Below are 27,782 nucleotides of genomic sequence, written 5' to 3' on the forward strand. Positions count from 1 at the left end.
ATCAATAATCATCAGGGAAATGCAAATCAAAACCACAATGAGATAACTCTTCATACCTGCAAGGGTGGCTATTATCAAAAAAAGCAGAATGTGTTGGTGAGGATGTGGATTGGCATCCTTTTGCACTTTAATGTAAATGGGAATGTAAAATGGTACAACTGTTGTGGAAAACAGTATGGAGTTTCCCCAAAAAGTTAAAAATAAAACTACCATGTATTCCAGCAATCTTACTTCAAAGGTATTTATCCAAAAGAATTGAAAACAGGACCTGGAAGAGGTATTTCCAATCCCATGTTAATTGCGGTAGCATTCACATTAGCCAAGAAGTGGAAACAAACTAATGTCCATCAACAGATAAATGGATAAAGAAAATGTGGCTTTTACATACAATGGAATATTATTTAGCCTTAAAAAGGAGAAAATCTTGTCATTATGACAGCTGAGTAAGCCTGGGGTACATTATGCTAAGTGAAATAAGCCAGACACCAAAAGGCAAATACTGTACGATCCAATTATATTTAGAATTTGATAAAGTTGTACTGATGGAAACAAAGTAGAAGGGTGGTTACCGGAGGGCTTGGAGTGAAAAATAGGGAGATGTTGATCAAAGAGTACAAACTTGCAGTTATAAAATCCTTAAGTTATGGAGACCTAATGTACAGCATAGTGACTATATTTAATAATATATACTTAAAATTCGCTAAGATATTAGGTCTTAATTTTTCTTATCAGAAAAAATAATAGATAACTATGAAAGGTGATTGGTTTATTAACTTGATTGTGGTAAGTATTTTGCAATGTATCTATGTCAAAACATCATGTTATATACCTTGGTATATACAGTTTTTGTCAATTATACATCAATGAAGCTGGTAGAAAGGGCAAAGGAGCTGATAATGCAGCAGGGTCAGTAGAGAGTTTTTGAGGAAAATCGGAAAAGGCAGAATGGATAAATCATGAAACATTAGAACACAACAAATTTTAGAGATCATCTAGCCCTATTCTCTAATTACAGATAAGAACACAGAGGTCCTCTAGAGATTATACAGCTAGAAAGTTGAATAACCAGTATGAAAAATTATACTTCATACTGGTTATTCAACTTCAATTCTTGATATTTTTCTACTGTCTCTAAAATATTATAAAAATTTAATCCATATAGTTAGAATTATTTTATTAATCACTTCAAGTTCTTTCTGGAGGTAGGCAGGACACAAATAAGTAATATTCTTTTAATCCTGTTAATACTTTAAAAATGGCATTATGTGAACGTTTCATTTTTAAAATGAAGGTTTGACTGAAAACACATTATATGTTCAGTATTGCAGTCTTAAAAGCATTGTTTACAAGTGAGATATTATCTAGAAAGTGAAAACGATGAAAATTAAAATTATAATATCAAAATTCTCCAACTCTGAAGACAGTGATACAGATACTGTTGTTTTTCTCAAACCCAGGAGAGTTGCATAATCTGTGACAGCCTGCAGCTAAAAATGGATATATATCTTCCTATAACCAAAGTATTGTAGAGCGAAAGTATGACAACTTTGGAAGAACAATCACTTTTCTCATTCACATGCAAACAATAAAACCAATTTCTATCATAAGTAGCCGTTTATCTTCATTACTATTCCATATGTATTTATTCATACTGTTTCATTAAATTCTAGTATTGGGCTGGGTGCAGTGGCTCACACCTGTAATCCCAGCACTTTTGGAGGCTGAGGTGGATGGATTGCTTGAAGCCAGGAGTTTGAGACCAGCCTGGCCAACATGGCAAAACTCCGTCTCTATTAAAAATACAAAAATTAGCTGGGCGTGGTGGCACATGCCTGTAATCCCAGCTTCTTGGGAGGCTGAGGCATGAGAATCATTTGAACCTGAGAAGCAGAGGTTGCAGTGAGACAAGATCACATCACTGCACTCTGGCCTGGGTGACAAAACCATACTCTGTCTCAAAAAAAAAAAAAAATCTGGTATTATTCAAAACTCCTTGCATGTGTTGTGATTTTACCTTTTTGGGTACATCAGTCACAAAATAGATATACATTGTAATAAAAATGGATGCTTCATAAGAATTTATATTGGCTATACTCCATCTTAAATACCTTTGTTTTAATGAACGCAAAAACTATGTAATATTTTAATTCAGGAAGAATTGATCTTATTTTTTAATTTTTTCAAATTCTGCTATAACATTTAAAAATAACATGTATGGGCTGGGCGCGGTGGCTGATGCCTCTAATCCCAGCTCTTTGGGAGGCCAAGGCAGGTGGATCATTTGAGGTCAGGAGTTTGAGACCAGCCTAGCCAACATGGCGAGACCCTGTCTCTACTAAAAATCCAAAACTTAACTGGGCTTGGTGGCAAGCACCTGTAGTCTCAGCTACTTGGGAGGCTGAGGCAGGAGAATCACTTGAAGCCAAGAGGCAGAGGTTTCGGTGAGCCAAGATAGCATCACTGCACTCCAGCCTGGGTGACAGAATGAGACTTTATCTCAAAAATAAATATATCATTAAATAAAAATAACACGTATATAATACAGAAATCTTTGTAGAATTTATGTAAAATCAACACAGACTTTTCTTACTTTTTATTTAGCTTATGAATGTCACTTAAAGCTATACATACCTATAATAATCGTACTGTTATTAAGTTGCTTAGAACTATTTAGTAGGACTCTACAGGCCTTGGTGTTCTCTTTAATAAATTCAGGTGAACTAGTAATGCTTATTTCTGCATCATTTCTGTTGTTCTAATGAAGTTCTCATTATGTTTTGTATGCACAGTTTAGTAGCTTTCTTACTAGGTAATTATTCTGTTTCTGTTTTCTCTGCATCTCTTCCAAAACACAAATTAAATGTAAGACATTGTCAGTCTGGCTGCTATAACAAATTACTGTAGACTGGGTGGCTTCAACAACAAACATGTATTTCTCACAGTTCTGGAGGCTAAAAAGTCCAAGATCAAGGTGACAGCAGGTCCTATATCTGATGGGGGACTACTTCCTGGTTTTCAGATGGCTATCTTCTCACTGTATCCTCACATGGTGAAGAGTCGAGGTAAAAAGAGCAAACTCTGTGCTATTTCTTATTGTAAGGACATTAATCCCATAATGAGGGCTGTCCTCTAGTGACCTAATTACCTCCCAAAGGCCCCATCCTCAAATATAATCATCTTGGGGGTGAGACACAACACTTTCTTAATTCTTAGAATTTTTACTTTATAGTTATTTAAAAAGTTATTTTGGATGGTGGACCAGAGGCAGGGCTAGATTGCAGCTTCAACTCGGATGGATAGAACAGTGTGTGGAGGCTCACATCATGAATTTTTGATCCAGAACGACTGCAGGAATAAATCAAGAAACCTGAGAGGATCCACATACCCTCTGAAGGAACCAGATTGCTCCTGCAAGACCTGGAAGACACCCCAAATACTGTGAGTGTCCAAACTGTGGAAGTGGGAAAGGGAAATTGTCTGCCCCCAAATACACACCCCCATGGAGGAAACTGAAGTTCTAGATTACGGGAGGAGATGCTGTCCTTACCTGGAGCTGAGTCCATTTATAGAGCCGAGTGAAATACAGGGGTAGCGGAAGCAGCAGGAAAAGACCTGTGAGCTCGCTGGGTCCCCTAGAAAGCCATATCTGCCTGGCCTCACAGGAGTCCTTCAGGAGGGTGGCCAGAAGCACTGAGAAAAGGCCACAGGGAGAAGGAAATATCCAGCTGAACTCTGTAACGATTTGAACTGATCGAGAGGCCTCCTTGCCAGAACTCAAAGGAGGGCATGAATCCGGTGTGCAGACTCTACAGGCGGGGAACAAGGAAAGCCATATTTGCTTTTGCAGCTAGGAGGCAGGTAGCCTGGGGCAAGTTCTCAGCCCCGTTTGCCCACTGCCTGGAAACAGACTTAGTGATGTTGCTGGGGGCATGGTGGGGGTGACACTGGCCCTTCAGATTGTTTGGCAGCTGGGTGAGGCCTGTGACTCTGGTTTTCCTCCACTTCACTGACAACCTGCATGACACAGTGTAGACAGCCGTAATCCCGCTAGGAACATAACTGCTTTGACCTGGGAACCTTACCCCCATCCTCCACAGCAGCTGCAGCAAGACCCACCCAAGGAGAGTCTGAGCTCAGACATGCCTAGCCTTACCCCCACCCAGTGGTTCTTTCCTACCCACCCTGGTAACGGAAGACAAATGGCATATACTCTTGGGAGTTCTAGGGCCCCACCCACCACCTGTTCCTTTACATACTGCCACAGCTGATGCTCTCTGGGAAGTGTTACCTCCCGGCAGGAGGCCAACCAGCACAAAAGTAGTGCATTAAACCACTGAAGCTAAGGAACCTCCCAGAGTCCATTTCATCCCCCTGCCATCCACCAAAACAGGTGCTGGTATTCATGGCTGAGAAACCCAGAGATGGTTCACATCACAGGATTCTGTGCAGACAACCCCCGGTACCAGCCTGGAGCCTGGTAGACTTGCTGGGTGGCTAGATCCAGAAGAGAGATAATTACTACAGCTCAGCTCTTAGGAAGCCATGTCCATAGGAAAAAGGGGAGAGTACTACATCAAGGTAATACCCCATAGGACAAAAGAATCTGAACAACAGCAATTAACCCTAGACCTTCTGTCTGACAGAGCCTACCCAAACGAGAAGAAACCAGAAAATCAACTCTGGTAATATGACAAAACAAGGTTCTTTAACACCCCCAAAAAATCACACTAGCTCATGAGCAATGGATCCAAACCAAGAAGAAATCTCTGATTTACCTGAAAAAGAATACAGGAGGTTAGTTATTAAGCTAATCAGGGAGTCACCAGAGAAAGGTAAAGCTCAATGTAAGGAAATAAAAAAATGATACAAGAAGTGAAGGGACAAACATTCAGGGAAATAGCATAAACAAAAAAACAATCAAAACTTCAGGAAACAGTGGACACACTTATAGACATGCAAAATGCTCTGGAAAGTCTCAGCAATAGAATGGAACAAGTAGAAGAAAGAAATTCAAAGCTTGAAGACAAGGTCTTTGGATTAAACCAATCCAACAAAGACAAAAAACAACAACAACAAAAAAGAAAATATGAACAAAGCCCCAAGAAGTCTGGGATTATGTTAAATGACCAAACCTAAGAATAATTGGTGTTCCTAAGGAAGAAGAGAAATTTAAAAGTTTGGAAAACATATTTGGGAGAATAATCAAGGAAAGCTTCTTCAGCCTTGCTAGAGACCTAGACATTCAAATACAAGAAGCACAAAGAATATCTGCAAAATTCATCACAAAAAGATCATCGCCTAGGCACATAGTCATCAAGTTATCTAAAGTTAAGATGAAGGAAAGAATCTTAAGAGTTGTGAGACAAAATCACCAGGTAACCTATAAAGGAAAACCTATCAGATTGACAGGAGATTTCTCAGCAGAAACCCTACAAGCTAGAAGGGACTGGGGCCCTATCTTCAGCCTCCTCAAATGAAAGAATTATCAGCCAAGAATTTTGCTTCCAGCAAAACTAAGCTTCATATATGAAGGAAAGATACAGTCTTTTTCATACAAACAAATGCTAAGATAATTCGCCACTACCAAGCTACCACTACAGGAACTGCTAAAAAACGCTCTAAGTCTTGAAACAAATCCTGGAAACACATCAAAACAAAACCTCTTTAAAGCATAAATTTCACAGGATCTATAAAATAAAAATACAGCTTAAAAAAACAAAGACGGCTGGGCATGGTGGCTCACGCCTGTAATCCCAGCACTTTGGGAGGCCGAGGCAGGTGGATCACGAGGTCAGGAGATCAAGACCATCCTGGCTAACATGGTGAAACCCCGTCTCTCCTAAAAATACAAAAAATTAGCCGGGCATGGTGGCAGGCGCCTGTAGTCCCAGCTACTCGGGAGGCTGAGGCAGGGGAATGGCATGAACCCGGGAGGCGGAGCTTGCAGTGAGCTGAGATTGCGCCCCTGCACTCCAGCCTGGGCGACGAGCAAGACTCCATCTCAAAAAAAAAAAAAAAACAAAAAAGACAAAAACAAACAAAAAAAGCAAGGTATACAGGTAACAAATAGAAAGATGAATGGAATGGAACCCCACATCTCAGTACTAACATTGAATGTAAATGGCCTAAATGCTCCACTTAAGAGATAAAGAATTGCAGAATCGATAAGAATTCACCAGCCAACTATCTGCTGCCTTCAAGAGACTCACCTAACACATGAAGACTCAATATGCACCTAACACTGGAGCTCCCAAATTTATAAAACAATTACTAATAGACCTAAGAAATGAGATAGACAGCAACACAGTAATAGTGGGGGACTTCAGTACTCCACTGATAGCACTAGACAGGTCATCAAGACAGAAAGTCAACAAAGAAACAATGGTTTTAAAGTATACCCTGGAACAAATGGACTTAACAGATTTATACAGAACATTTCATCCGACAACTGCAGAATATACATTCTTTTCAGCAGCACATGGAACTTTCTCCAAGATAGACCATATTATAGGCCACAAAACAACCCTCAATAAGAAAGTTAAAATTATATCAGGCACTCTTTCAGACCACAGTATAAGAAAACTGAAAACTCCAAAAGGAACCTTCAAAATTATGCAAATACATAGAAATTAAATAACCTGCTCCTGAATGATCATTGGTTCAAAAATGAAATCAAGATGGAAATTTAAAAATTCTTCCACATAAACGACCATAGTGATACAACCTATCAAAACCTCTGGGATACAGCAAAGGCAGTGCTAAGAGGAAACTTCTTAGCCCTAAATGCCTACCTCAAAAAGTCTGAAAGAGCACTAACAGACAATCTAACGTCATACCTCAAGGAATGAGAGAAACAAGAAAAAACCCAAACCAAGCAGAAGAAAGGAAACAACCAAGATCAGAGCAGAACTAAATGAAATTGAAACAAACAAAAAAATACAAAAGATAGATGAATCAAAAAGCTAGTTCTTTGAAAAGATAAATAAAACTTTTAGACTATTAGCAAGATTAACCAAGAAAAGAAGAGAGAAAAATCCAAATAAGCGCAATATGAAATGAAATGAGAGATATTATAAATGACACCACAGAAATACAAAATATCATTCAAGGCTACTATGAACACCTTTACACACATAAACTAGAAAACCTAGAAGAGATGGAAAAATTCCTGGAAAGATACACCCCTGTTAGCTTAAATCAGGAAGAATTAGATACCCCGAATAGACCAATAGCAAGCAGCAACATGGAAATGGTAATTTAAAAATTGCCAACAATGTAAGTCCAGGATGAGGCAGATTCACAGCAAAATTCTGCCAGACATTCAAAGAATTGGTACCAATCCTACTGACACTATTTCACAAGATAAAGAAAGAGGGAACCTTTCCTAAATCATTCTATGAAGCCAGTATCACCCTAATACCAAAACGAGAAAAAGACATAAGCAAAAAAGAAAACTACAGACCAATATTCGTGATGAACATAGTTGCTGAAGTCTTTAACAAAATACTAGCTAATCAAATCCAACAACATATTAAAAAATAATCTGCCATGATCAAGTGGCATATCAGAGATGTAGGAATAGTTTAACATATGCAAGTCAATAAATGTGATATACCACATAAACAGAATTAAAAAGAAAAATCACATGATTATCTCAATAGACACAGCAGAAGCATTTGACAAAATCCAGCATCCTTTATGATTAAAACTCTCAGCAAAATCAGCATACAAGGAACAAAGTTCAATGTAATAAAAGCCATCTATGACAAACTCACAGTCAACATAATACTGAATGGGAAAAAGTTGAAAGCATTCCCTCTGAGAACAGGAACAAGACAAGGATGCCCACTCTCACCACTTCTCTTCCACATAGTACTGGAAGTCCTAGTCAGAACAGTCAGACAAGAGAAAGAAATAAAGGGCATCCAAATCAGTAAAGAGAAAGTCAAACTGCTGCTGTTTGATGATGATGTGAGTGTTTACCTAGAGAACCCTAAAGACTTCTCCAGAAAGCTCCTAGAACTGATAAAATAATTCAGCTAAGTTTCAGGATACAGAATTAATGTACACAAATCAGTAGCTCTTCTATACACCAACAGCAACCAAGCTGAGAATCAAATCAAGAACTCAACCCCTTTCACAATAGCTGAAAAAAGAAATTACTTAGGAATACACCTAACCAAGGAGGTGAAAGACCTCTGCAAGGACAACTACATAACACTGCTGTTAGAAATCATAGACAACACAAAAAAATGAAAAAACATCCCACGCTCATGGATGGGTAGAATCAATATTGTGAAAATGACCCCACTGCCAAGAGCAATCTACAAATTCAATGCAATTCCCATCAAAAGACCATCATCATTCTTCACGGAATTAGAAAAAAAAATCTAAAATTTATGTGGAACCAAAAAAGAGCCCACATAGCCAAAGCAAGACTAAGCAAAAAGAACAAATCTGGAGGCATCACATTAACTGATTTCAAACTATACTATAAGGCCATAGTCACCAAAACAGCATGGTACTGGTATAAAAATAGCCACACAGACCAATGGAACAGAATAGAGAATTCAGAAATAAACCCAAATACTTACAGCCAACCGATCTTCAACAAAGCAAAAAAAAAAAACATAAAGTGAGGAAAGGACACCCTTTTCAACAAATGGTGCTGGGATAATTGGCTAGCCACATGCAGGAGGATGAAACTGGATCCTCATCTCTCACCTTACACAAAAATCAACTCAAGATGGATTAAGGACTTAAATCTAAAACCTGAAACTATAAAAATTCTAGAAGATAATATTGGAAAAACCCTTCTAGACATTGACTTAGGCATGGACTTCATGACCAAGAACCCAAAAGAAAATGCAATAAAAACAAAGACAAATAGCTGGGACTTAATTAAAGAGCTTTTGCATGGCAAAGGAACAGTCAGCAGAATTAAAAACCCAGAGAGTGGAAAAAAATTCTTCACAACCTATACATCTGACAAAGGACTAATATCCAGAATCTACAATGAACTCAAATAAATTAACAAGAAAAAAAAAACATCAAAAAGTGGCCTAAGGACACGAATACACAATTCTCAAAAGAGATATACAAATGACCAACAAACATATGAAAAAATGCTCAACATCATGAATAATCAGGGAAATGCAAATCAAAACCACAATGCGATACCACCTTACTCTGCAAGAATGGCCATAATCAAAAAATCAAAATACAGATGTTGGCATGGATGTGGTGAACAGGGAACACTTCTACACTGCTGGTGGGAATGTAAACTAGTACAACCACTGTGGAAAACAGTGTGGAGATTCCGTAAAGAACTAGAAGTAGAACTGCCATTTGATCTAGCATTTTCACTACTGGCTCTCTACCCAGAGAGAAAAAAGTTATTATATGAAAAATGTACCTGCACATTCATGTTTATAACAGCACAATTTACAATCACAAAAACATGGAACCAACTCAAATGCCCATCAATCAATGAGTGGATAAAGAAACAAGAAACAGTGATATATATATAATGAAATACTACTTAGCCATTAAAAAGAAGGAATTAATGGCATTCACAGTGACCTGGATGAGATTGGAGACTATTATTCTAAGTGATGTAACTCAGGAATGGAAAACCAAACGTCATATTCTTCACTTACAAGTGGGAGCTAAGCTATGAGGATGCAAAGGGATAAGAATGACACAATGGACTTTGGGGACTTAGGAGGAAATAATGGAAGGAGGGTGAGGGATAAAAGACTACAAATAGAGTGCATTGTATACTGCTTGGATGGTGGGTACACCAAAATCTCACAAATCACCACTTAAGAACTTACCCATGTAACCAAATACCACCTGTTCCCCAATAACCAATGGAAATAAAATATTTATTTTGAACTCATTTAGACATATATTCTTATCACATCTCACATAAAAAAAGAAAATATAAGTGAAATAAATGTGGTTATGGAATTCCTAAAGCTTATTCATATAAAAGTACTTTTCCTAAGTCTCTTTTCAATTCAGTCTTTGATGTTGATCTTTCCACATAATATTGCTATGGTCTGAATGTCTGTGTCCCCTGAAATTGATATTTTGAAATCCTAACCTCCAAGATATTAGGAGGTAAAGCCTTTGGGAGGTGGCATTAGGTGGTAGGCCTTTGCAACCTGAATATACTAAGGCAGGAAATTGGTACTGAGAAGTGGAGGTGCTGCTGTAATAAATTCCTAAGAATGTGATAGTGGATTTAGGGTAGAGGCTTGCAGAGTTTTGAGGGGCGTGCCAGAAAAAGCATACATTGCTGTAAACAGAGGTTTTTGTTTGTTTGTTTTTGTTTGTTTGTTTTTTTGAGACAGAGTTTCACTCTTGTTGCCTAGGCTGGAGTGCAGTGGTGCAATCTTGGCTCACTGCAACCTCTGCCTTCCAGTTTCAAGTGATTCTCCTGCCTCAGCCTCCCGAGTAGCCAGGATTACAGGCACCCACCACCATGCCTGGCTAATTTTTGTATTTTTAGTAGAGACGGCGTTTCACTGTGTTGGCCAGGCTGGTCTCTAACTCCTGACCTTGTGATCTGCCTGCCTCAGCCTCCCAAAGTGCTGGGATTATAGACATGAGTCACCCCACCCGGCCAACAGACTGTTAAGAATGATTCTGGTGAGGGCCCAGAAAGAAAAGAGGAGTGCAATAGAGAATGTCTCAATCTTCTTAAAAAATACCTAAGTAATCCTGAGGAGAATGTTGGTAGAAATATAGACAGGTGGGAGGCCATTCTCAGATGGAAATAGGAACATATCATAAAGCAATGGAGGAAAGGCCATCCTTGTTATAATGTGGCAAAGAACTTGGCTCAATTGTGTTCATGTTCTAGTGTTTTGTGGAAGTAGAACTGTGAGTGATTAAATTGAATATTTGACTGAGGGAAATACCTGAGCAAAGTGTTGAAGCTGTGGCTTGGCTCTTCTTGACTGCTAATAGTAAAGTGTAAGAGGAGAGAAGTGATTTAAAGATGGAGTTGTTTATCAAAAGAGAGGCAGTACTTAAGGATTTGGAAACTTCTCAGCCTACACATATAGTAAAGAATGAGAAAGCATGTTCAGGAGAGAACATGAAGGGTGTGGCTAAATGACCATCTGATAAAGAAATTGGCAATCTCAACAGAAGCCAATATCTATTATCCAAGAAAATGGGAGAATGACCCTGCAGACGATTCAGAAATCATCAGAGTTCTTGAAATGCTTTTGTAGTGACTGTTGTCCAGTCATAGCATGAGAAAACCATATCTGTGCACTTTTGGGTGAGCTTATACTTTAAATTATCAAGTCTATTCATGTACAGGCAGTGTGGTTGCTGAGATGTTTAAATGTAAAAATATGTGCCTTGGAAATTATGAAGTATCTTATTTTTTGTGATACTCTTAGTTTTAAACAGACAATGACTCCTCTTTGCTTCCAGGATAATAAGGTCGATTAACCTAACATGGTAAATAAGACTCTTCTGAGGTTTTTCCACCCTCACCTGCTATGACCTTTGCTTCCCTTAAAAAGTGTTCTAACAGCTCAGCTCAATATTTTTGTACGTTACATGCATGCATGTTTTCATGGAATTTCCTTTTCTTTTTTTTTTTTTTTTTTTTTTTTTGACAGACAAGGTCTCGGTCTGTCACCCAGGCTACACTGCAGTGGCATCATCATAGCTCACTGCAGCTTCCAACTCCTGAGCTGAAGCAATCCTCATGCCTCAGCCTTCTGAATAATGGGAATATAGGTGTGCCCTATAACACCCAGCTAATTTAATTATTTTTGGTAGGGATTGCATCTCACTATGTTGCCCAGGCTGGTCTCAAACTCCTGGGCACAAGTGATCCACTCGCTTTGGCCTTCCAAAATGTTGAGATTACAGGCATGAGCCATTGCACCTGGCGAGTTTCCTCCTATGTGCTCCTTTGCTCCATCGCCTTGGTAAAGTGAACTACTTATCTTTTCAGGTTCAGCTCAAATGCTAGCTGCTCCCTGCATCCTTCATGGAGCCCTCTTATTTTAAGAAAATTATTTTCTCATTTGTGTTCTCCTAGGTATTTGTACATCTAACATCACACTGTATTACATTTATCAAGTATTTTATGGAACTTGGTATCTATGTTGTTCTGAGTCAAGAACAGGGATTGTTTCTTTTTCATCTTTTGTTCCCAGTGTCTAACTTTTAATAGGAACTCAATATTTGTTTGAATTGATGTTTAAAGTCATCCATTTATTCAAAAAACATTGAGTATCTATAGTGTGCAAAATAATATGCTAGGAGTTCAATATAGGGTAATAAGTAGTACTCTTATTATCCCCAGGTAAGGGATCAGAGATTTTGAGTGGTTAACTAATTTGCCTAGTAAAGAGTGGTAGAGTTGTCTGGCTGAAAATTGAGTGTCCATAACCATTCATATACATTTCCTTGAACTTAAGACTTTATAATTTTAAATAGCCATTCTGTGTTTTCTATTTTTAAAATTTAATATTTTGTTTTTCTGCATTCTCTAGTTCAATATAACTAAGTTATGAAATAAAAAATTAAAAACAAAAGTTGAATGAAGCAAATATTGTACTCAGCATAGCTTTGCATTTGTCATTGTCTTTATGAACTAATTCTGGTCTACTTAGGTATGATTATATAGGGATCCCTTCAAAGGCTCTAGCATTCTTGTGAACACATTCACTTCCTCATTGTCATTTGCATCTTCTATATGTGGCAGGAGTTTTGAAAACCACCAAAGTGTTGGAGAAAATGTAATGGAATCAACGAGAATCTGGTTTGAAAAGAATAAGCATTTTATGATCTATATTCTAAATTCTGGTGGCCTGGATAAAACGTATCAAATCTAAAATACCAAGAGGTTTAAGTTAGATGCAATTGAAAATGAGTATCACTATTTAAGTAATAATGACATTTTCTTAGTGTTAGTTTATCTTCTCAGTATTATCCACTATGAGACCCAACGTCCTAAGAAAATTTGAAAACCTTATCTACCATTTAAAAGTAATCTTTTAATCCCCTTAACATTTTATAATAGACTGTCATAATGAATTTTCATAAGCTTTCCATTGATGTGATGCCACAAACTTTCCCCTTTATAGCAATCCATTGGTTGCAAGTTGGACAAAATCCTACATGATTGAGTGACAGTAATTACTTTCTTCTTTCTGTCATCTCTCTCATACTTCATTATTTGCATTATTAATATTGTCTAGTTTTTCTGTTTCTTTTTAGAAATTTTCTAAAGTAACTTTATTTTGTGAGGAATAGTTTAATCTAGATAATATATTCTATAAACTTGTTTAGTTAGTTAAATGTAACTCCAATACATTGCATTATAGTAATTGTAAATGAGTGACTGAAAGGCACATTTGTGAAACCCTCTTAAGTTATGGCATCTCCCACCTTTTCAGCAGGAGACCTCACATATGACCAGCTTACATATGGTCTTAGTGAAGATTCCAGTGTCAATTTCATATTAAGTATTAGTAAAGCCTATTTTTCTTACTTATTAAACAAAAGTAAATAGAATGTCCTTGAATGAACTCATTATTGATAATCTCATTCTTTCTAGATCTGCACCCCAACTATTTTCCCTCAGCTCAGTTGTTCACATAGACTGTCAATACCTGCTTTAGACTTAGAATTTTCTGAATCTCTTTTGGTACAGGGAAAGACATCTGAAAGAAAGGAATACAGAGCCCAGAAATAGATTCATGTGCACATATGTGAATTAGGGTAAAGAGCCATTTCAGACCAATTACTAAAAGATGAAGAATTAAATAAATATTATTTGATCATTGGTTAACTACTTAGACAAAAAGTAGAGTCTTCCATCTTATTCATTCACAAACACAGAAAATATTCCCGATACTCCAGATGGCTTAATTTTTTCTTTTTCTTTTTTTTTTTTTTTTTTTTTTTTTTGAGTCTCACTTTGTCACCCAGGCTGGAATGCATGGTGCGATCTTGGCTCACTGCAACTTCTGCCTCTCTGGTTCAAGTGATTCTCCTGCCTCAGCCTCGCAAGTAGCTGGGATTACAGGCACCTGCCACCACACCTGGCTAATTTTTGTATTTTCAGTAGAGGCTGGGTTTCGCTATGTTGACCAGGCTGGTCTTGAACTCCTGGCCTCAAATGATTCACCAGCTTCAGCCCCCCAAAGTGCTGGGATTATAGGCATGAGCAACCATGCCCGGCCACTGTTTTCTCCCTTTCTCTCACCATCCTCATTCAGTGAATACTGTTAGGTAGCAAAGAAACTGGAAAACATATGGAAAAATCTAAATGAATATTGTAGAAAACACACTAGTGATAATTATGACAAATTTTGAGGTATAAATGCAAAATAGAACTATGATGCTGGCAAGAAATGAGATAAAGGCACAAAGGTCATCTGGATTAAAGCATTCTGTTATTCTGAAGAAGGTAGAGATATTGATTAATTTATACCTTGTTAAATCATGTATTAAGAGTAGTATTAAGGGTAACTATTGTAATAAAAATAACATAAACTTGTCAAAACCAGTATAGAGAAGAAAAATATTAATTTGTTTTAATACAAGTTAGGAAAGGAGAAAATAAGAAATAGCATAATAAATAAAAGGTGCACAAAAATGCAAGTATATCAGTGTCAAAGTAAATGAACTAAAATCACTGGTTAGCAGATCATATCTTAGATTGGATAAAAATGCAAATCCCAACTATATATTGTTTACAGGAGGCAGAGACAAGGAAACCCATAATATTAGAAAGGGTAAAAGTAAAGGGATGGTAAAAGTTATAACTAGGACCAAGCCAATCAGAAACATAACTACTATCTTAATTGCTATGTTAATAGTGGACCAAGTAGTTTGGTTCCACTAATTAAACTAGTAGATTGGCAAAGAACATTATTAGGGATAAATTGCATCATTACATAAGATGAGGAAGAATTCACCAACAAGATGTAACAAATCTGAACATGTATATATTTAATAAGCAAAGAAACCTGACAAAATTATGGGGATAAATTGACAAATCCACAATTACTATGGGAGATTTTAACATAGCCCTTTAAGTAATTAATATATCAACCATTTAGTGTGGATAGAGAAAATTAACCCCACAATCATAAAATTTTATTTATAATTGTTGATATGAAGCTTGGTATGATGATTAAATGTACACCTTGCACCCAACAATTGAAAAATATGCTTCATTTTTTTGCACACATATAACATTCACAAGTGTTGTTAAGTAGGGCCACAAAACAAAACAAATGCCAAAAAAATCAATATCACACAGATTATATTCTCTAACCAAAATACAATTACATTAAAAATCAATAATAAAATCTCTTAAATACCCCTACCTTCTGAATTTTTTAAATTAAGTAACTCTTGGGTAAAAGATGAATAGAAACCTTGTGTTTAAAACTAAATAATAAAGCAATACTGAGATAGGAATGTATAACCTTGAATGCTTGTATTAGAAAAGACTGCAAATGAATTAACTAAGCATCAACTTAAGAAGAGAAAAATAAGAGCAACAGAGAATATCCAAAGAAAGTAAAAGGAAAGAAAGAATTAAGAAAAGTGCAGCTATTCATTAAATAGAATTCAAAAAACTGAAGGGACTCAAATTCTGGTTGTTTAATAAACTCTGACAAGATAAATGAAGAAAAAAAGAGAGGGCATAAACAAACTTCAAAGCGAAAGAGACAAATGTCGTAGATATACTAAAATTCATAAAATTTATGTTAAAATTAGAAAATTCTTCCCTTAGGCAAACTTTCCCAAAATGGGAGAACATTTTTTACTTTATTTAATGAAGTGATTTTATAATCTTGATATGAAAACCAGACAAAGACAAAAGGAGAAATAAAATAATAGACAAATCTTATTTATACACACATGTAAAAATATTAATTATTAATAAACAAAATACAGCAATGTATATTAAAAACTTATGAGGCATAACCAGGTATGGATTATCCAGAATACAAATATAGTTTATTATTCAAAAATTCATGAATACAATGTGTACCCAATTAATACATTTTAAAAGAAATCCATATATTTATCTCAGTATATGCAGAAAAGAATTTGATGAAATTAAACACCACATTATGATTAATATCAACAAAAAAATCCTTTTGGTAAGCTGGTAATAGAAGGAAAACAACTTTCTGTAGCCTTTTAATGGTCTCTACAAAAACCGTACTCCCAACATAACAAACATTCGAAGCATTCTCTTTAAAATTAGAAAAAAAAAATCTACTATCATGGCTTCTAGTCAATGTTATATCTGTCTTAGCCAGCATAGTAAGACAGCATATGAAGATTGGAACTAAACAAGCAAAAAAAGTTGTTACACACACACACTTCATGTGAAGTGCAAGTCTAGCAAAGGGCAGAGACTCTGTGAGTAACACATAACCTGGCTCCAAAGTCTAACCTCAGTCACTTCTGCTTTACTGACTGGTGACCCAGAAAGTAGAGAAAAAATTTATTCACTTCAGTTGCAATCCACATTGCGTTTTTGCCCTTATGCATTTTCTCATCAATTAAAGAATTAAACACATTAAAACAAATATCATTAGTAAAAGTTTATATCTTCTGCTAGATTTGATTCTGTTTTTAGACTTTTTCACTCTTTCAACATGAAAAACAGTGTTACACTGAATGTTTTTGGTCTTGCTATGTATTGGTTGGTCTTTTTAAAATTTATTTTATTACATTTGCATGAGTAGGATTAGTAGGTCAAAAATTTCGAACTATGGCTATTGAAATATATGGACAAATTTCTAAAGCAATTTGCAGTGGCCCTGGTAAGATATGTGACAAATGTAAGTAAGTGAGCTTCTAAATATATGATTAACTTATAAATTAAAGGATTCTTTAAATGGTGCTTATACTTGGATAGTATGGTACATTAGTCTTTTTATTTTTAAGAAACAGACTTTGTATTGCAAAATAAGTTGCCAATAATTAGTTCTACTTGTATTTAATTTATATTTATTTATTACTATATACTTTGTTATTGAAGCCAGAATTTGGGGGCTTTGTTACACAATTCAAACTTTTTATATGTTTAAAATTTTTCTAACAAAAAAGCTCTGAGAAATTTAATTAATAATAAATAAAAGCTGAAACTATATGAGATTTATTTAATTTTTTAAAATCTTGCATTTTTGTATGTTGAAATATTTTGCTGCATTTGATTTCCTGAGACAGAAGAAGAAAAGGTTCATTTAGTCATGCAATATATATACTCAAGAGGCAGTACAAACTAATGGGTAAGATCACAAACTTAGAATCAAACTGCTGACATTTAAATTCCAGCTCTACTGTGTACCAGTTTCAGGACCTGAGACAAATTGCTTTACATTTCTTAGCTTCAGTTTTGTCTGTAAAAATGAGCATAATAAGGTTGTTGGGAAGACTATATGAGCCATGTGTATAAAGCACTTAGAATAATACCTGGTGCATAGTCAGCATTCAGTAAGGCTTAGCTGTTATCATGGGAAAATGTACTTGATGTATACCAGATGTGTGCTATATATTAGGTTAATAGAAATTATAGTCACCTCTACTCCCCTTTGGCTCCATCATATTTTTCTTATTTTTAATTTTGGTGCATTTTATGCTCAGAGTGATTGTTGTTTCTATTTTGTTCCTTTATTTCTGGGTAGGTGGAAACAACGTGTTCAACATATGTAGTCTTTGTAGGATAGAGAGGGGGTGGGCACAGAAGATATCAAAGAGGAATTTCTCTGATTTTTGGTTTGAATTTTCTCTCCTTATACTCTTGAATCCTCATTCTGTTATTTTCCTCTTTCTTATTTTCCAGATTAAATGCCTTAATGGATAAAGAAAAATTGGATGGAAAGATTGAATATTGTAACTATGCAATGGATTCCTCAGTGGAAAACATGTATGTAAACAAAGTGTGGGTTCAATGTGAGAATGAAAATTGTTTGAAATGGAGATTGTTATCAAGTGAGGATGCAGCCAAGGTTGATCATGATGAACCATGGTACTGCTTCATGAACACTGATTCAAGATATAATAACTGCTCAATTTCTGAAGAAGACTTCCCTGAAGAGTCTCAGCTTCATCAGTGTGGATTTAAGATTGTCTATTCACAGCTCCCTCTTGGAAGCCTGGTTTTGGTAAAATTACAGAATTGGCCAAGGTAAGGTTTGTGTAGTTTTATGACTTTTGAAGTGTAGTCTTTCCAGGTTTATGAATATTAAAAATCTTTTTGAAGACTAAACATTTTTCTTTTGTCTACTTGTTTCTTGATTTATCATTGCTCTTTTCCATACTTCTTTGGATTTTTTTCTAGCTTTTTAAATGGGAAAGTTAGGTAACTGAATTCGAATCTTATTTTCCTCCCAATATAGGCAATTAAAGCTATAAATTTTTCTCCAAGTAGTGTTGTAGCTTCATCCTACAAATTTTGATATACTGTGTTTTATTATTCATTTTCAAATATTTACTGATTTTCTTTGTGATTTCCTTTTTGAAATCCGTTTTTTAGAAGTGTGTCTTTAAATTACCAAATATTGGGGAATTTTAATGTGTCTTATTGCATTCTAATTTAAATCTGTTGTAATCAGTTCCACTGATTCTGATTGTATGGCCCACCATACCTTCTTGTGGCATATCTTATTAATGTTTCACAGTCATTTGAAAAGCATGTATTCTATAATTGTTGCCTAGATACCTAAACTATTTTTTTCTTTAGATTTATGTAGATTTATTATATTCCAATATTTCCCATTCTAGGTTGGTTTTCCCAAGTATGCAGTGTGCACTTTCAGTATATAACTTCAAGTCTTATTTTTAGCTAAGGTTTATTAAATTATATATTATATTTGTTCTGTTGCATTGCTTTGATTTTCTTATTTTAGGATTTTGATATTACTTATGGTGGCTATTTGTCTATCGTTTGTATTACCTTTTCTTGAACTGTTTTTCTCTTTTCAATTTTTATAAATTTGATTTTTTTTCTTGACCTCATTTTATGAGGTCAGCATCATCCTGATACCAAAGCCTGACAGAGACACAACCAAAAAAGAGAATTTTAGACCAATATCCTTGATGCACATTGATGCAGAAATCCTCAATAAAATACTGGCAAACCGAATCCAGCAGCACATCAAAAAGCTTATCCACCATGATCAAGTGGGCTTCATCCCTGGGATGCAAGGCTGGTTCAACATACGAAAATCAATAAACGTACTCCAGCATATAAACAGAACCAAAGACAGAAACCACATGATTATCTCAAAAGATGCAGAAAAGGCCTTTGACAAAATTCAAGAACTCTTCATGCTAAAAACTCTCAATAAATTAGGTATTGATGGGACGTATCTCAAAATAATAAGAGCTATCTGTGACAAACCCACAGCCAATATCATACTGAATGGACAAAAAATGGAAGCATTCCCTTTGAAAACTGGCACAAGACAGGGATGCCCTCTCTCACCACTCCTATTCAACATAGTGTTGGAAGTTCTGGCCAGGGCAATCAGGCAGGAGAGGGAAATAAAGGGTATTCAATTAGGAAAAGAGGAAGTCAAATTGTCCCTGTTTGCAGATGACATGATTGTATATCTAGAAAACCCCATCGTCTCAGCCCAAAATCTCCTTAAGCTGATAAGCAACTTCAGCAAAGTCTCAGGATACAAAATCAATGTGCAAAAATCACAAGCATTCTTATACACCAATAACAGACAAACAGAGAGTCAAATCATGAGTGAACTCCCATTCACAATTGCTTCAAAGAGAATAAAATACCTAGGAATCCAACTTACAAGGGATGTGAAGGACCTCTTCAAGGAGAACTACAAACCACTGCTCAATGAAATAAAAGAGGATACAAACAAATGGAAGAACAGTACACGCTCATGGGTAGGAAGATTCAATATTGTGAAAATGTCCATACTGCCCAAGGTAATTTATAGATTCAATGCCATCCCCATGAAGCTACCAATGAATTTCTTCACAGAATTGGAAAAAACTACTTTAAAGTTCATATGGAACCAAAAAAGAGCCCACATTACCAAGTCAATCCTAAGCCAAAAGAACAAAGCTGGAACCATCACGCTACCTGACTTCAAACTATACTACAAGGTTACAGTAACCAAAACAGCACGGTACTGGTACCAAAACAGAGATATAGACCAATGGAACAGAACAGAGCCCTCAGAAGTAATGCCACATATCTACAACTATCTGATCTTTGACAAACCTGACAAAAACAAGCAATGGGGAAAGGATTCCCTATTTAATAAATGGTGCTGGGAAAACTGACTAGCCATATGTAGAAAGCTGAAACTGGATCCCTTCCTTACACCTTATAATTAATATACACCTTATAATTAATATATAATTATACACCTTATAATTACACCTTATAATATACACCTTATAATTAATTCAAGATGGATTAAAGACTTACATGTTAGACCTAAAACCATAAAAACCCTAGAAGAAAACCTAGGCAATACCATTCAGGACATAGGCATGGGCAAGGACTTCATGTCTAAAACATCAAAAGCTATGGCAACAAAAGCCAAAATTGACAAATGGGATCCAATTAAACTAAAGAGCTTCTGCACAGCAGAAGAAACCACCATCAGAGTGAACAGGCAACCTACAGAATGGGAGAAAATTTTTGCAACCTACTCATCTGACAAAGGGCTAATACCCAGAATCTACAATGAACTCAAACAAATTTACAAGAAAAAAACAAACAACCCCATCAAAAGTGGGTGAAGGATATGAACAGACACTTCTCAAAAGAAGACATTTATGCAGCCAAAAAACATGAAAAAATGCTCATCATCACTGGCCATCAGAGAAATGCAAATCAAAACCACAATGAGATACCATCTCACACCAGTTAGAATGGCGATCGTTAAAAAGTCAGGAAACAACAGGTGCTGGAGAGGATGTGGAGAAATAGGAACTGTTGCTGGGACTGTAAACTAGTTCAACCATTGTGGAAGTCAGTGTGGTGATTCCTCAGGGATCTAGAACTAGAAATACCATTTGACCCAGCCATCCCATTACTGGGTATATACCCAAAGGATTATAAATCATGCTGCTATAAAGACACATGCACACGTATGTTTATTGTGGCACTATTCACAATAGCAAAGACTTGGAACCAACCCAAATGTCCAACAATGGTAGACTGGGTTAAGAAAATGTGGCACATATACACCATGGAATACTATGCAGCCATAAAAAATGATGAGTTCATGTCCTTTGTAGGGATATGGATGAAGCTGGAAACCATCATTCTCAGCAAACTTTCGCAAAGACAAAAAACCAAACACTGCATGTTCTCACTCATAGGTGGGAATTGAACAATGAGAACACATGGACACAGGAAGGGGAACATCACACACCGGGGACTGTTGTGGGGTGGGGGGAGGGGGGAGGGATAGCATTGGGAGATATACCTAATGCTAAATGACGAGTTAATGGGTGCAGCACACCATCATGGCACGTGTATACATATGTAACAAACCTGCACGTTGTGCACATGTACCCTAATACTGAAAGTATAATTAAAAAAAAAACAGCTCCTGGAATCATTGATTTTTTGAAGGGGTTTTTTTGTCTCTATTTCCTTCAGTTCTGCTCTGATCTTAGTTATTTCTTGCCTTCTGCTAGCTTTTGAATGTGTTTGCTCTTGCTTCTCTAGTTCTTTTAATTGTGGCATTAGGGTGTCAGTTTTAGATCTTTCCTGCTTTCTCTTGTGGGCATTTAGTGCTATAAATTTCCCTCTACACACTGCTTTGAATGTGTCCCAGAGATTCTGGTATGCTGTGTCTTTGTTCTCGTTGGTTTCAAAGAACATCTTTATTTCTGCCTTCATTTCATTATGTAATCACCCAGGTATTAAGCCTGGTATCCCTTGGTTGTTTTTCCTGATCCTCTCCCTCCTCCCACCTTCCACCCTCTAGTAGGCCCTGTGTCTTTTATTCCCTTCTACATGTCCATGTGTTCTCATCATCAAATATTTTTCTCTAATCACTTTCTCACTTTTTTTTAGTTTTTAATTATAATTTATGTTGTTTTTTTTTTTTCATTACTTGTATTACTTTCTTAATTTCTATTTTCTCAACTTGAACTTTCAGGTACAATTTTGATCTTTGTAAGGCCATGCCACTGTGATAAGCTTTCACTTTTTGGTAGGGGTATTATTTATTTTTACCATAACAACTTTATATTAGATTCTACTATAATCTTTTCTTCTTGAGTACTTTTATATGAAATGAGTTCTTATTTGTTCGGAAGGCAAGAGGGAGTAATAACTTTTTTTCAGTTCATTTTCTCTCTGTTGTTCAGATTGGTTTATTCCTATTGTTCTCTTTTTAAGTTCACTGATTCTTTTCTCTGTTATATTCATGCTGTATTGAAAGTATCCATTCAGCTTTTAAAAATATTGTATTTTCAGTTCTAAAATGTTCATTTGGTTCTTTATATTTCCTATTTATTTACTAGACTTTATATTCTTTTCATTTTGGATCTTATTTAAACCTATTTAGCAGGCTGCTTTTGCTACTGTGTCAGCAGGATATGTGGGAGCACCTCTTTGTTACTCCCACATGGGAGTAAGAGTCAAGGTTCCCCACTCAGCCTCTATTGATTTCCAAGGGAGGGAAGGGTGCCTCAATTCCACTGTGCAGAGGTGAGAGTTCAAGCTCCCCACTCACAACTCTAGCTAGTAGGGGTAGGATGACCTTTTTATTGTTGCCAGGTGAACTTCACTGACACCATAGCGGGAGGGTCTTATTAACCCTGGAAGGTGGTAAAAATCTTGGCTTCCTACTAAGCCTTTTCTGCCACCACCTGAGCAGGAAGGGTGCTCCGTTATTGCTGGGTGATTTGCAGTCCAGGCTCACCACTGGCCTTTGGTATGGGGGTAAATGTGGAGGCCATATATTTTCCATGATGTTTTTCTGGGATAAAGCAGTTATTCTGTGTAAGTTTTCTGTCTTGCTAGGCTCCCCCATCCTGGTCCTTTGGCTAAAAAGAGCAGGCTTCATTGGAGCTTTTTTTGTTTGTCTGGTTGCACTCACTGGTGTTTCTGGGTTGCTGACTTCTTCAGTACCCAGCTGAGGAATATAAAGTGCAAGAAACTCACTGCCATGTCATTCCTCAAGTCACAGGATCCCTAGCTAGTCTATCGTTTTCTCTTCAACTTTGAGAATCTTTTTATGTTTTTTTTTTTCATATATAACATGCAGATTTTTTGATAGAGGGAGAAATAGAAAGAAATGAATGTGCTTCATCTTGTTGAGAACCATATGTTGGAGAATAGTTTGTGTGTGTGTGTGTGTGTGTGTGTTTTTAGCTTCTTTTCCCCTAATTCAAAGTTCCAGAGCCCTTATTTTATTGTTTTCTCAAAGTATCAAAAATATGACCCGTGTTCTTAAATTTCCTAGGTTTTTCTCTCCCCCATGTTTATTTTTAAATTTTTAACACTTTACATTTTTATTTATTTTAAGTAATTGACTTTATCTTTTAGAGTGGTTTCAGGTTTGCAGAAAAATTGAGTGGAAAGTATGGAGAGTTTCCGTATGTCCCTTTCTCCCTCTGACACCCACAGCTGCCCCACCCTCAATATCCCACACTGATGTGGTACATTTGTTATAATCTATGAAACAGCATTCAGTCATCATTATCAATGAAGTCCATAGTTTACATTAGGATTCATTCTTTGTGAATGAATATTCACAGAATATATATTCTGTGAATTTTGACAAATGTATAATGACATGTGTCCACCATTATAGTATATACAAAATAGTTATATTGGCCTAAAAATCCTCTGTGTTTCTCCTATTTACCCTTCTATCCCTCCAAACTCTTGGTGACCATTTATCTTTCTACCATCTTCATAGTATTGTCTTTTCTAGAATGCCATATAGTTGAGATTGTATAGTATTTAGCCTTTTCAGACTATCTTTTATTTAGTAATATGCATTTACGTCTCTTCCATGTCCTTTTATGGCTTGATTACTCATGTATTTTTGCTACTGAATAATAGTCCATTGTCTATACATAGGACAACTTATCTATCCATTCGCCTACTGAAGGATATCTTGGTTACTTCCAAGTTTTGGCAGTTATGAATAAAGCTTCTATACACATCCATGTGCAACCTTCTATGTGGACCTGTTTTCAGTTCCTTTGGGTAAATACCAAGGACTGCAATTGCTGGACAGTATGCTATGAGTGTGTGTGTGTGTGTGTGTTTTTTTTAAAGAAAATGCTAAACTGTCTTCCAAAGTGGCTGTATTATTTTGCATTCCCAACAGTGTTGCTTCACCTCCCTGCCAGCATTTGGTGTTACCTGAATTTTGAATTCTAATAGGTGTGTAGTGGTATTTCATTGTTTTAGTTTGTATTTTCCTAACGACATATGCTTTTGAATATCTTTTTATATGCTTATTTGCCATCTTGTATATCTTCTTTGGTAGGGTGTCTGTTCAGATTTTTTGCGCATTTTAAAATCTGGTTATTCATTTTCTTATTGTAAAGTTTGAAGAGTTCTTTGTATATTTTGGATATCACTGTCTTATCAGATATATGTTTTGCAAATATTTTCTCCCACTCTGTGGCTTGTCATCTTATTCTTTTGACAGTGACTTTGCAGAGCAGGTATTTTTTTATTTTAATGAACTCTGCTTTATCATTTTTTTCTGTCATGGTTGGTGCCTTTGATGTTATATCCCCACTTTTATTTGTATCTTCTTTTTCCTTTGTTTCTTATTGATCCTGTCCTCTTCAGTTTAGATTTTGCTCCCAGCAGTTTCTCATCCTGTGAGCTTTTTTTTTTTTTTTTTTTTTGAGACAGAGTCTCACTCTGTCGCCCAGACTGCAGTGCAGTGGTGCGATCTAGGCTCACTGCAAGCTCTGCCTCCTGGGTTCACGCCATTCTCCTGTCTCAGCCTCCCGAGTAGCTGGGACTACAGGTGCCTGCTACCATGCCCAGCTAATTTTTTGTATTTTTAGTAGAGACGGGGTTTCACCATGTTAGCCGGGATGGTCTCGATCTCCTAACCTCGTGATCCTCCCACCTCGGCCTCCCAAAGTGCTGGAATTACAGGCTTGAGCCACTGCGCCCGGCCCCTGTTAGCTTTTATCCTGAAACGGATCTTGGTTGGTTGCTTCATAGGGCCCACACTTTTCCAACACTTGCAGATTTTGTTGCAATCCACCTCACAGTTTTGGCTGCTGTTCTTAGTTCAACTTGCTGCACTTTCCAGTAAATGCTTCTTGCAAGTTTGAAGTCCTCATTCCTCCTCCTCCCACCCTCCTTCCTCTCAAATAGATGCTAATATTATATGGATCATATAATTTTTAGTAGTTTGTGCCCATTTGCTCCTATTTTGGTGTTCATGTGGGTAGCTTACCACTTAGTTTCATCATAGGTGGTGTGTGTCAGGTTTGGTTTTGCTATTGTAGTTGCCCTACCTCTATTTATGGGGAAATTTCAGGATATTCTAAAACTATACCACCATTGCTGCTATCTTTCCAGAATTCCTTACTATTTTACATTGCATTTTTCAACCTAACATTCTTAAAGCTGTATATTCTGGCTCACTACCTTGTTTTCATTCATGTTCAACTATTCTCCATGAAGAATATAGGATGTTGGCTTTCATAGAGAGACTGTGGTGGTCTTATTCCAACACACACACACACACACACACACACACACACAGCCTTTAAATCAATACCTAGATGTATGTTCTTGCTCTGTCACTTATGGTTATGGACTGAATTCTGTTCTCTCGAAATACATATGTTGAAGTCTAACCCTCAGTACCTCAGAATGTGACCATATTTGCAGATATGATTCTTAAAGAGGTAATTAAGTGAAAATGAGATCAAAAGTAAGATGGGCCCTAATCCAATACGACTGGCCTCCTTATAAGAAGAGGAGATTAGAACACAGACGTGCACAGAAGAAAGACCATGTGAGGACATAGCAAGAAGGTGGACATCTATAAGCCAAGGAGAGGGGCCTCAGAAGAAACCAAACATGTCAATGTATTGATCTTATATGTTAATCCCCCACAACTATGAAAAAATAAATCTCTATTGTTTAAGCCACCCAGTCTGTGGTATTTTGTTATGGTAGCCCTAGCAAACCAATGTGCTTACTATCTTTGCACGTATGGGAAATCAGGGAAAATGTGGCCTTTGTTACTGAGGGCTTTTCTAAAGATCAAATGTGATAATGTTGTTTAAAAATTATATTGTTAATTGGCTTCCATGTAATAATTAGGAGGGACATCAAGGGGAAATAGATATGTAAGAAAAAATATTTTAAAAGACATGAATATGAACACTTATTTTATGAGAACTTATGAAGGTATTTGTAGTCCCACATAATTTTTCTTATCTCTAATTAACATTTTGGAAGCACAGTATTTGTATTCTCTAATGAAAATTCTGAAGTTTTAATTCTAACTCAAAAAATTGATTTTTTTGTCACTATGTCTGAAATGCTGTGTTAGAAATTTGATTAAAAATTTTCTTTTGCAGTGTTGTGCTAGTCGCTGAGGCTTAAGACTTAAAAATGAAACATGTTTTACCCCAGTACCTCAATTATCTCTAATCTATGATTAGGGACATCAAAATGCCCAAAAAATAAGCTGTATCTACCTTCTTATTTACTGGAGAGTAGAATGCATCTGGCTAATTTGTCACATATATTCCTCTTTATAAACTAAGTTGAGCACACACCTAAAATACAGATTAAGAAACTCAAATCTACTTATATTGCTTATTCAGTAGCCCAAATATATAGAAAGATAATAACAGGATAAATTACAATAGAGAAATATAAAGATAGCATTAACCAACTAGAAACAAATATTATATCTTAATTAAGCAAAGCCATAGGTGTTGAAGTTCCAAGTGGAAAGATTAGCTGCTGGCCTCAGAGATACCTAGTGGTGTAGCATTATCTGTGTCAATTCTCTTTAGCCCATGGCCTTACATGTAGCTTCTAAGGCTCAGAAACTCAATCTTGTCAACATTTCAGAGTTATTCTTTCTCAAAAAAGTTGACTCTCTATAATAAAGCTAACTAGAAACTGATACAGAATCTAGAACTGCTTTATATCTATATAATAAAAACAAATAATTGTCAAGAGAATAGCACTTTCTTTTCCTATGTGCAGACTCCAGGAATAATCAAATTATAACAGTTATATCTACTTCTACATTCTGGCACAGCATATATTTATGTACTTATAAAAATATACATGTAGGCCAGGTGCGGTGGCTAATGCCTGTAATCCCAGCACTTTGGGAGGCCAAGGCGGGAGGATCACCTGAGGTTGGGAGTTCGAGACCAACCTGACCAACATGCAGAAACCCTGTCTCTACTAAAATTTCAAAATTAGCTGGGCGTGGTGGCACATGTCTGTAATCCCAGCAACTCTGGAGGCTGAGGCAGGAGAATTGCTTGAACCTGGGAGGCAGAGGTTGCAGTGAGCCAAGATAGCCCTATTGCACTCCTGCCTGGGCAACAAGAGCAAAACTCTGTCTCAAAAAAAAATTATATTTATATATATATATATGTATATATAGCATTTTGCCTTTGCGTTTTACCTTTATATACTTGAAGATGGAAACATCTGTATGTACCAGAAAGATAAAACTCTCCACAATGTTTAAGCAGTCTTGTTTTTTTAAAAATTGATCATACGCTATTGTATTTGGCTAGAAAGA

General features: G+C 36.3%; 1 protein-coding gene across 3 annotated transcripts in view; it reads left to right on the plus strand.

Moving 5' to 3' along the window:
• The window catches only part of ZCWPW2 (zinc finger CW-type and PWWP domain containing 2), a 173,026-nt gene that overhangs the window by 46,662 nt on the left and 98,582 nt on the right, over positions 1-27,782 (plus strand). For 2 of the 3 annotated variants that reach the window (XM_034956013.3, XM_024928041.4), the window contains exon 2: positions 17,858-18,202. In XM_034956013.3, the coding sequence (XP_034811904.2) occupies positions 17,858-18,202 (345 nt within the window). Of the gene's footprint in view, positions 1-1,118; positions 3,439-17,857; positions 18,203-27,782 lie in introns of those variants that run through there. The other variant, XM_055109590.2, reaches the window with a different exon arrangement.

Source organism: Pan paniscus, chromosome 2 (genome assembly GCF_029289425.2).
Source record: "Pan paniscus chromosome 2, NHGRI_mPanPan1-v2.0_pri, whole genome shotgun sequence".
Classification (NCBI taxonomy): Eukaryota; Metazoa; Chordata; class Mammalia; order Primates; family Hominidae; genus Pan; species Pan paniscus.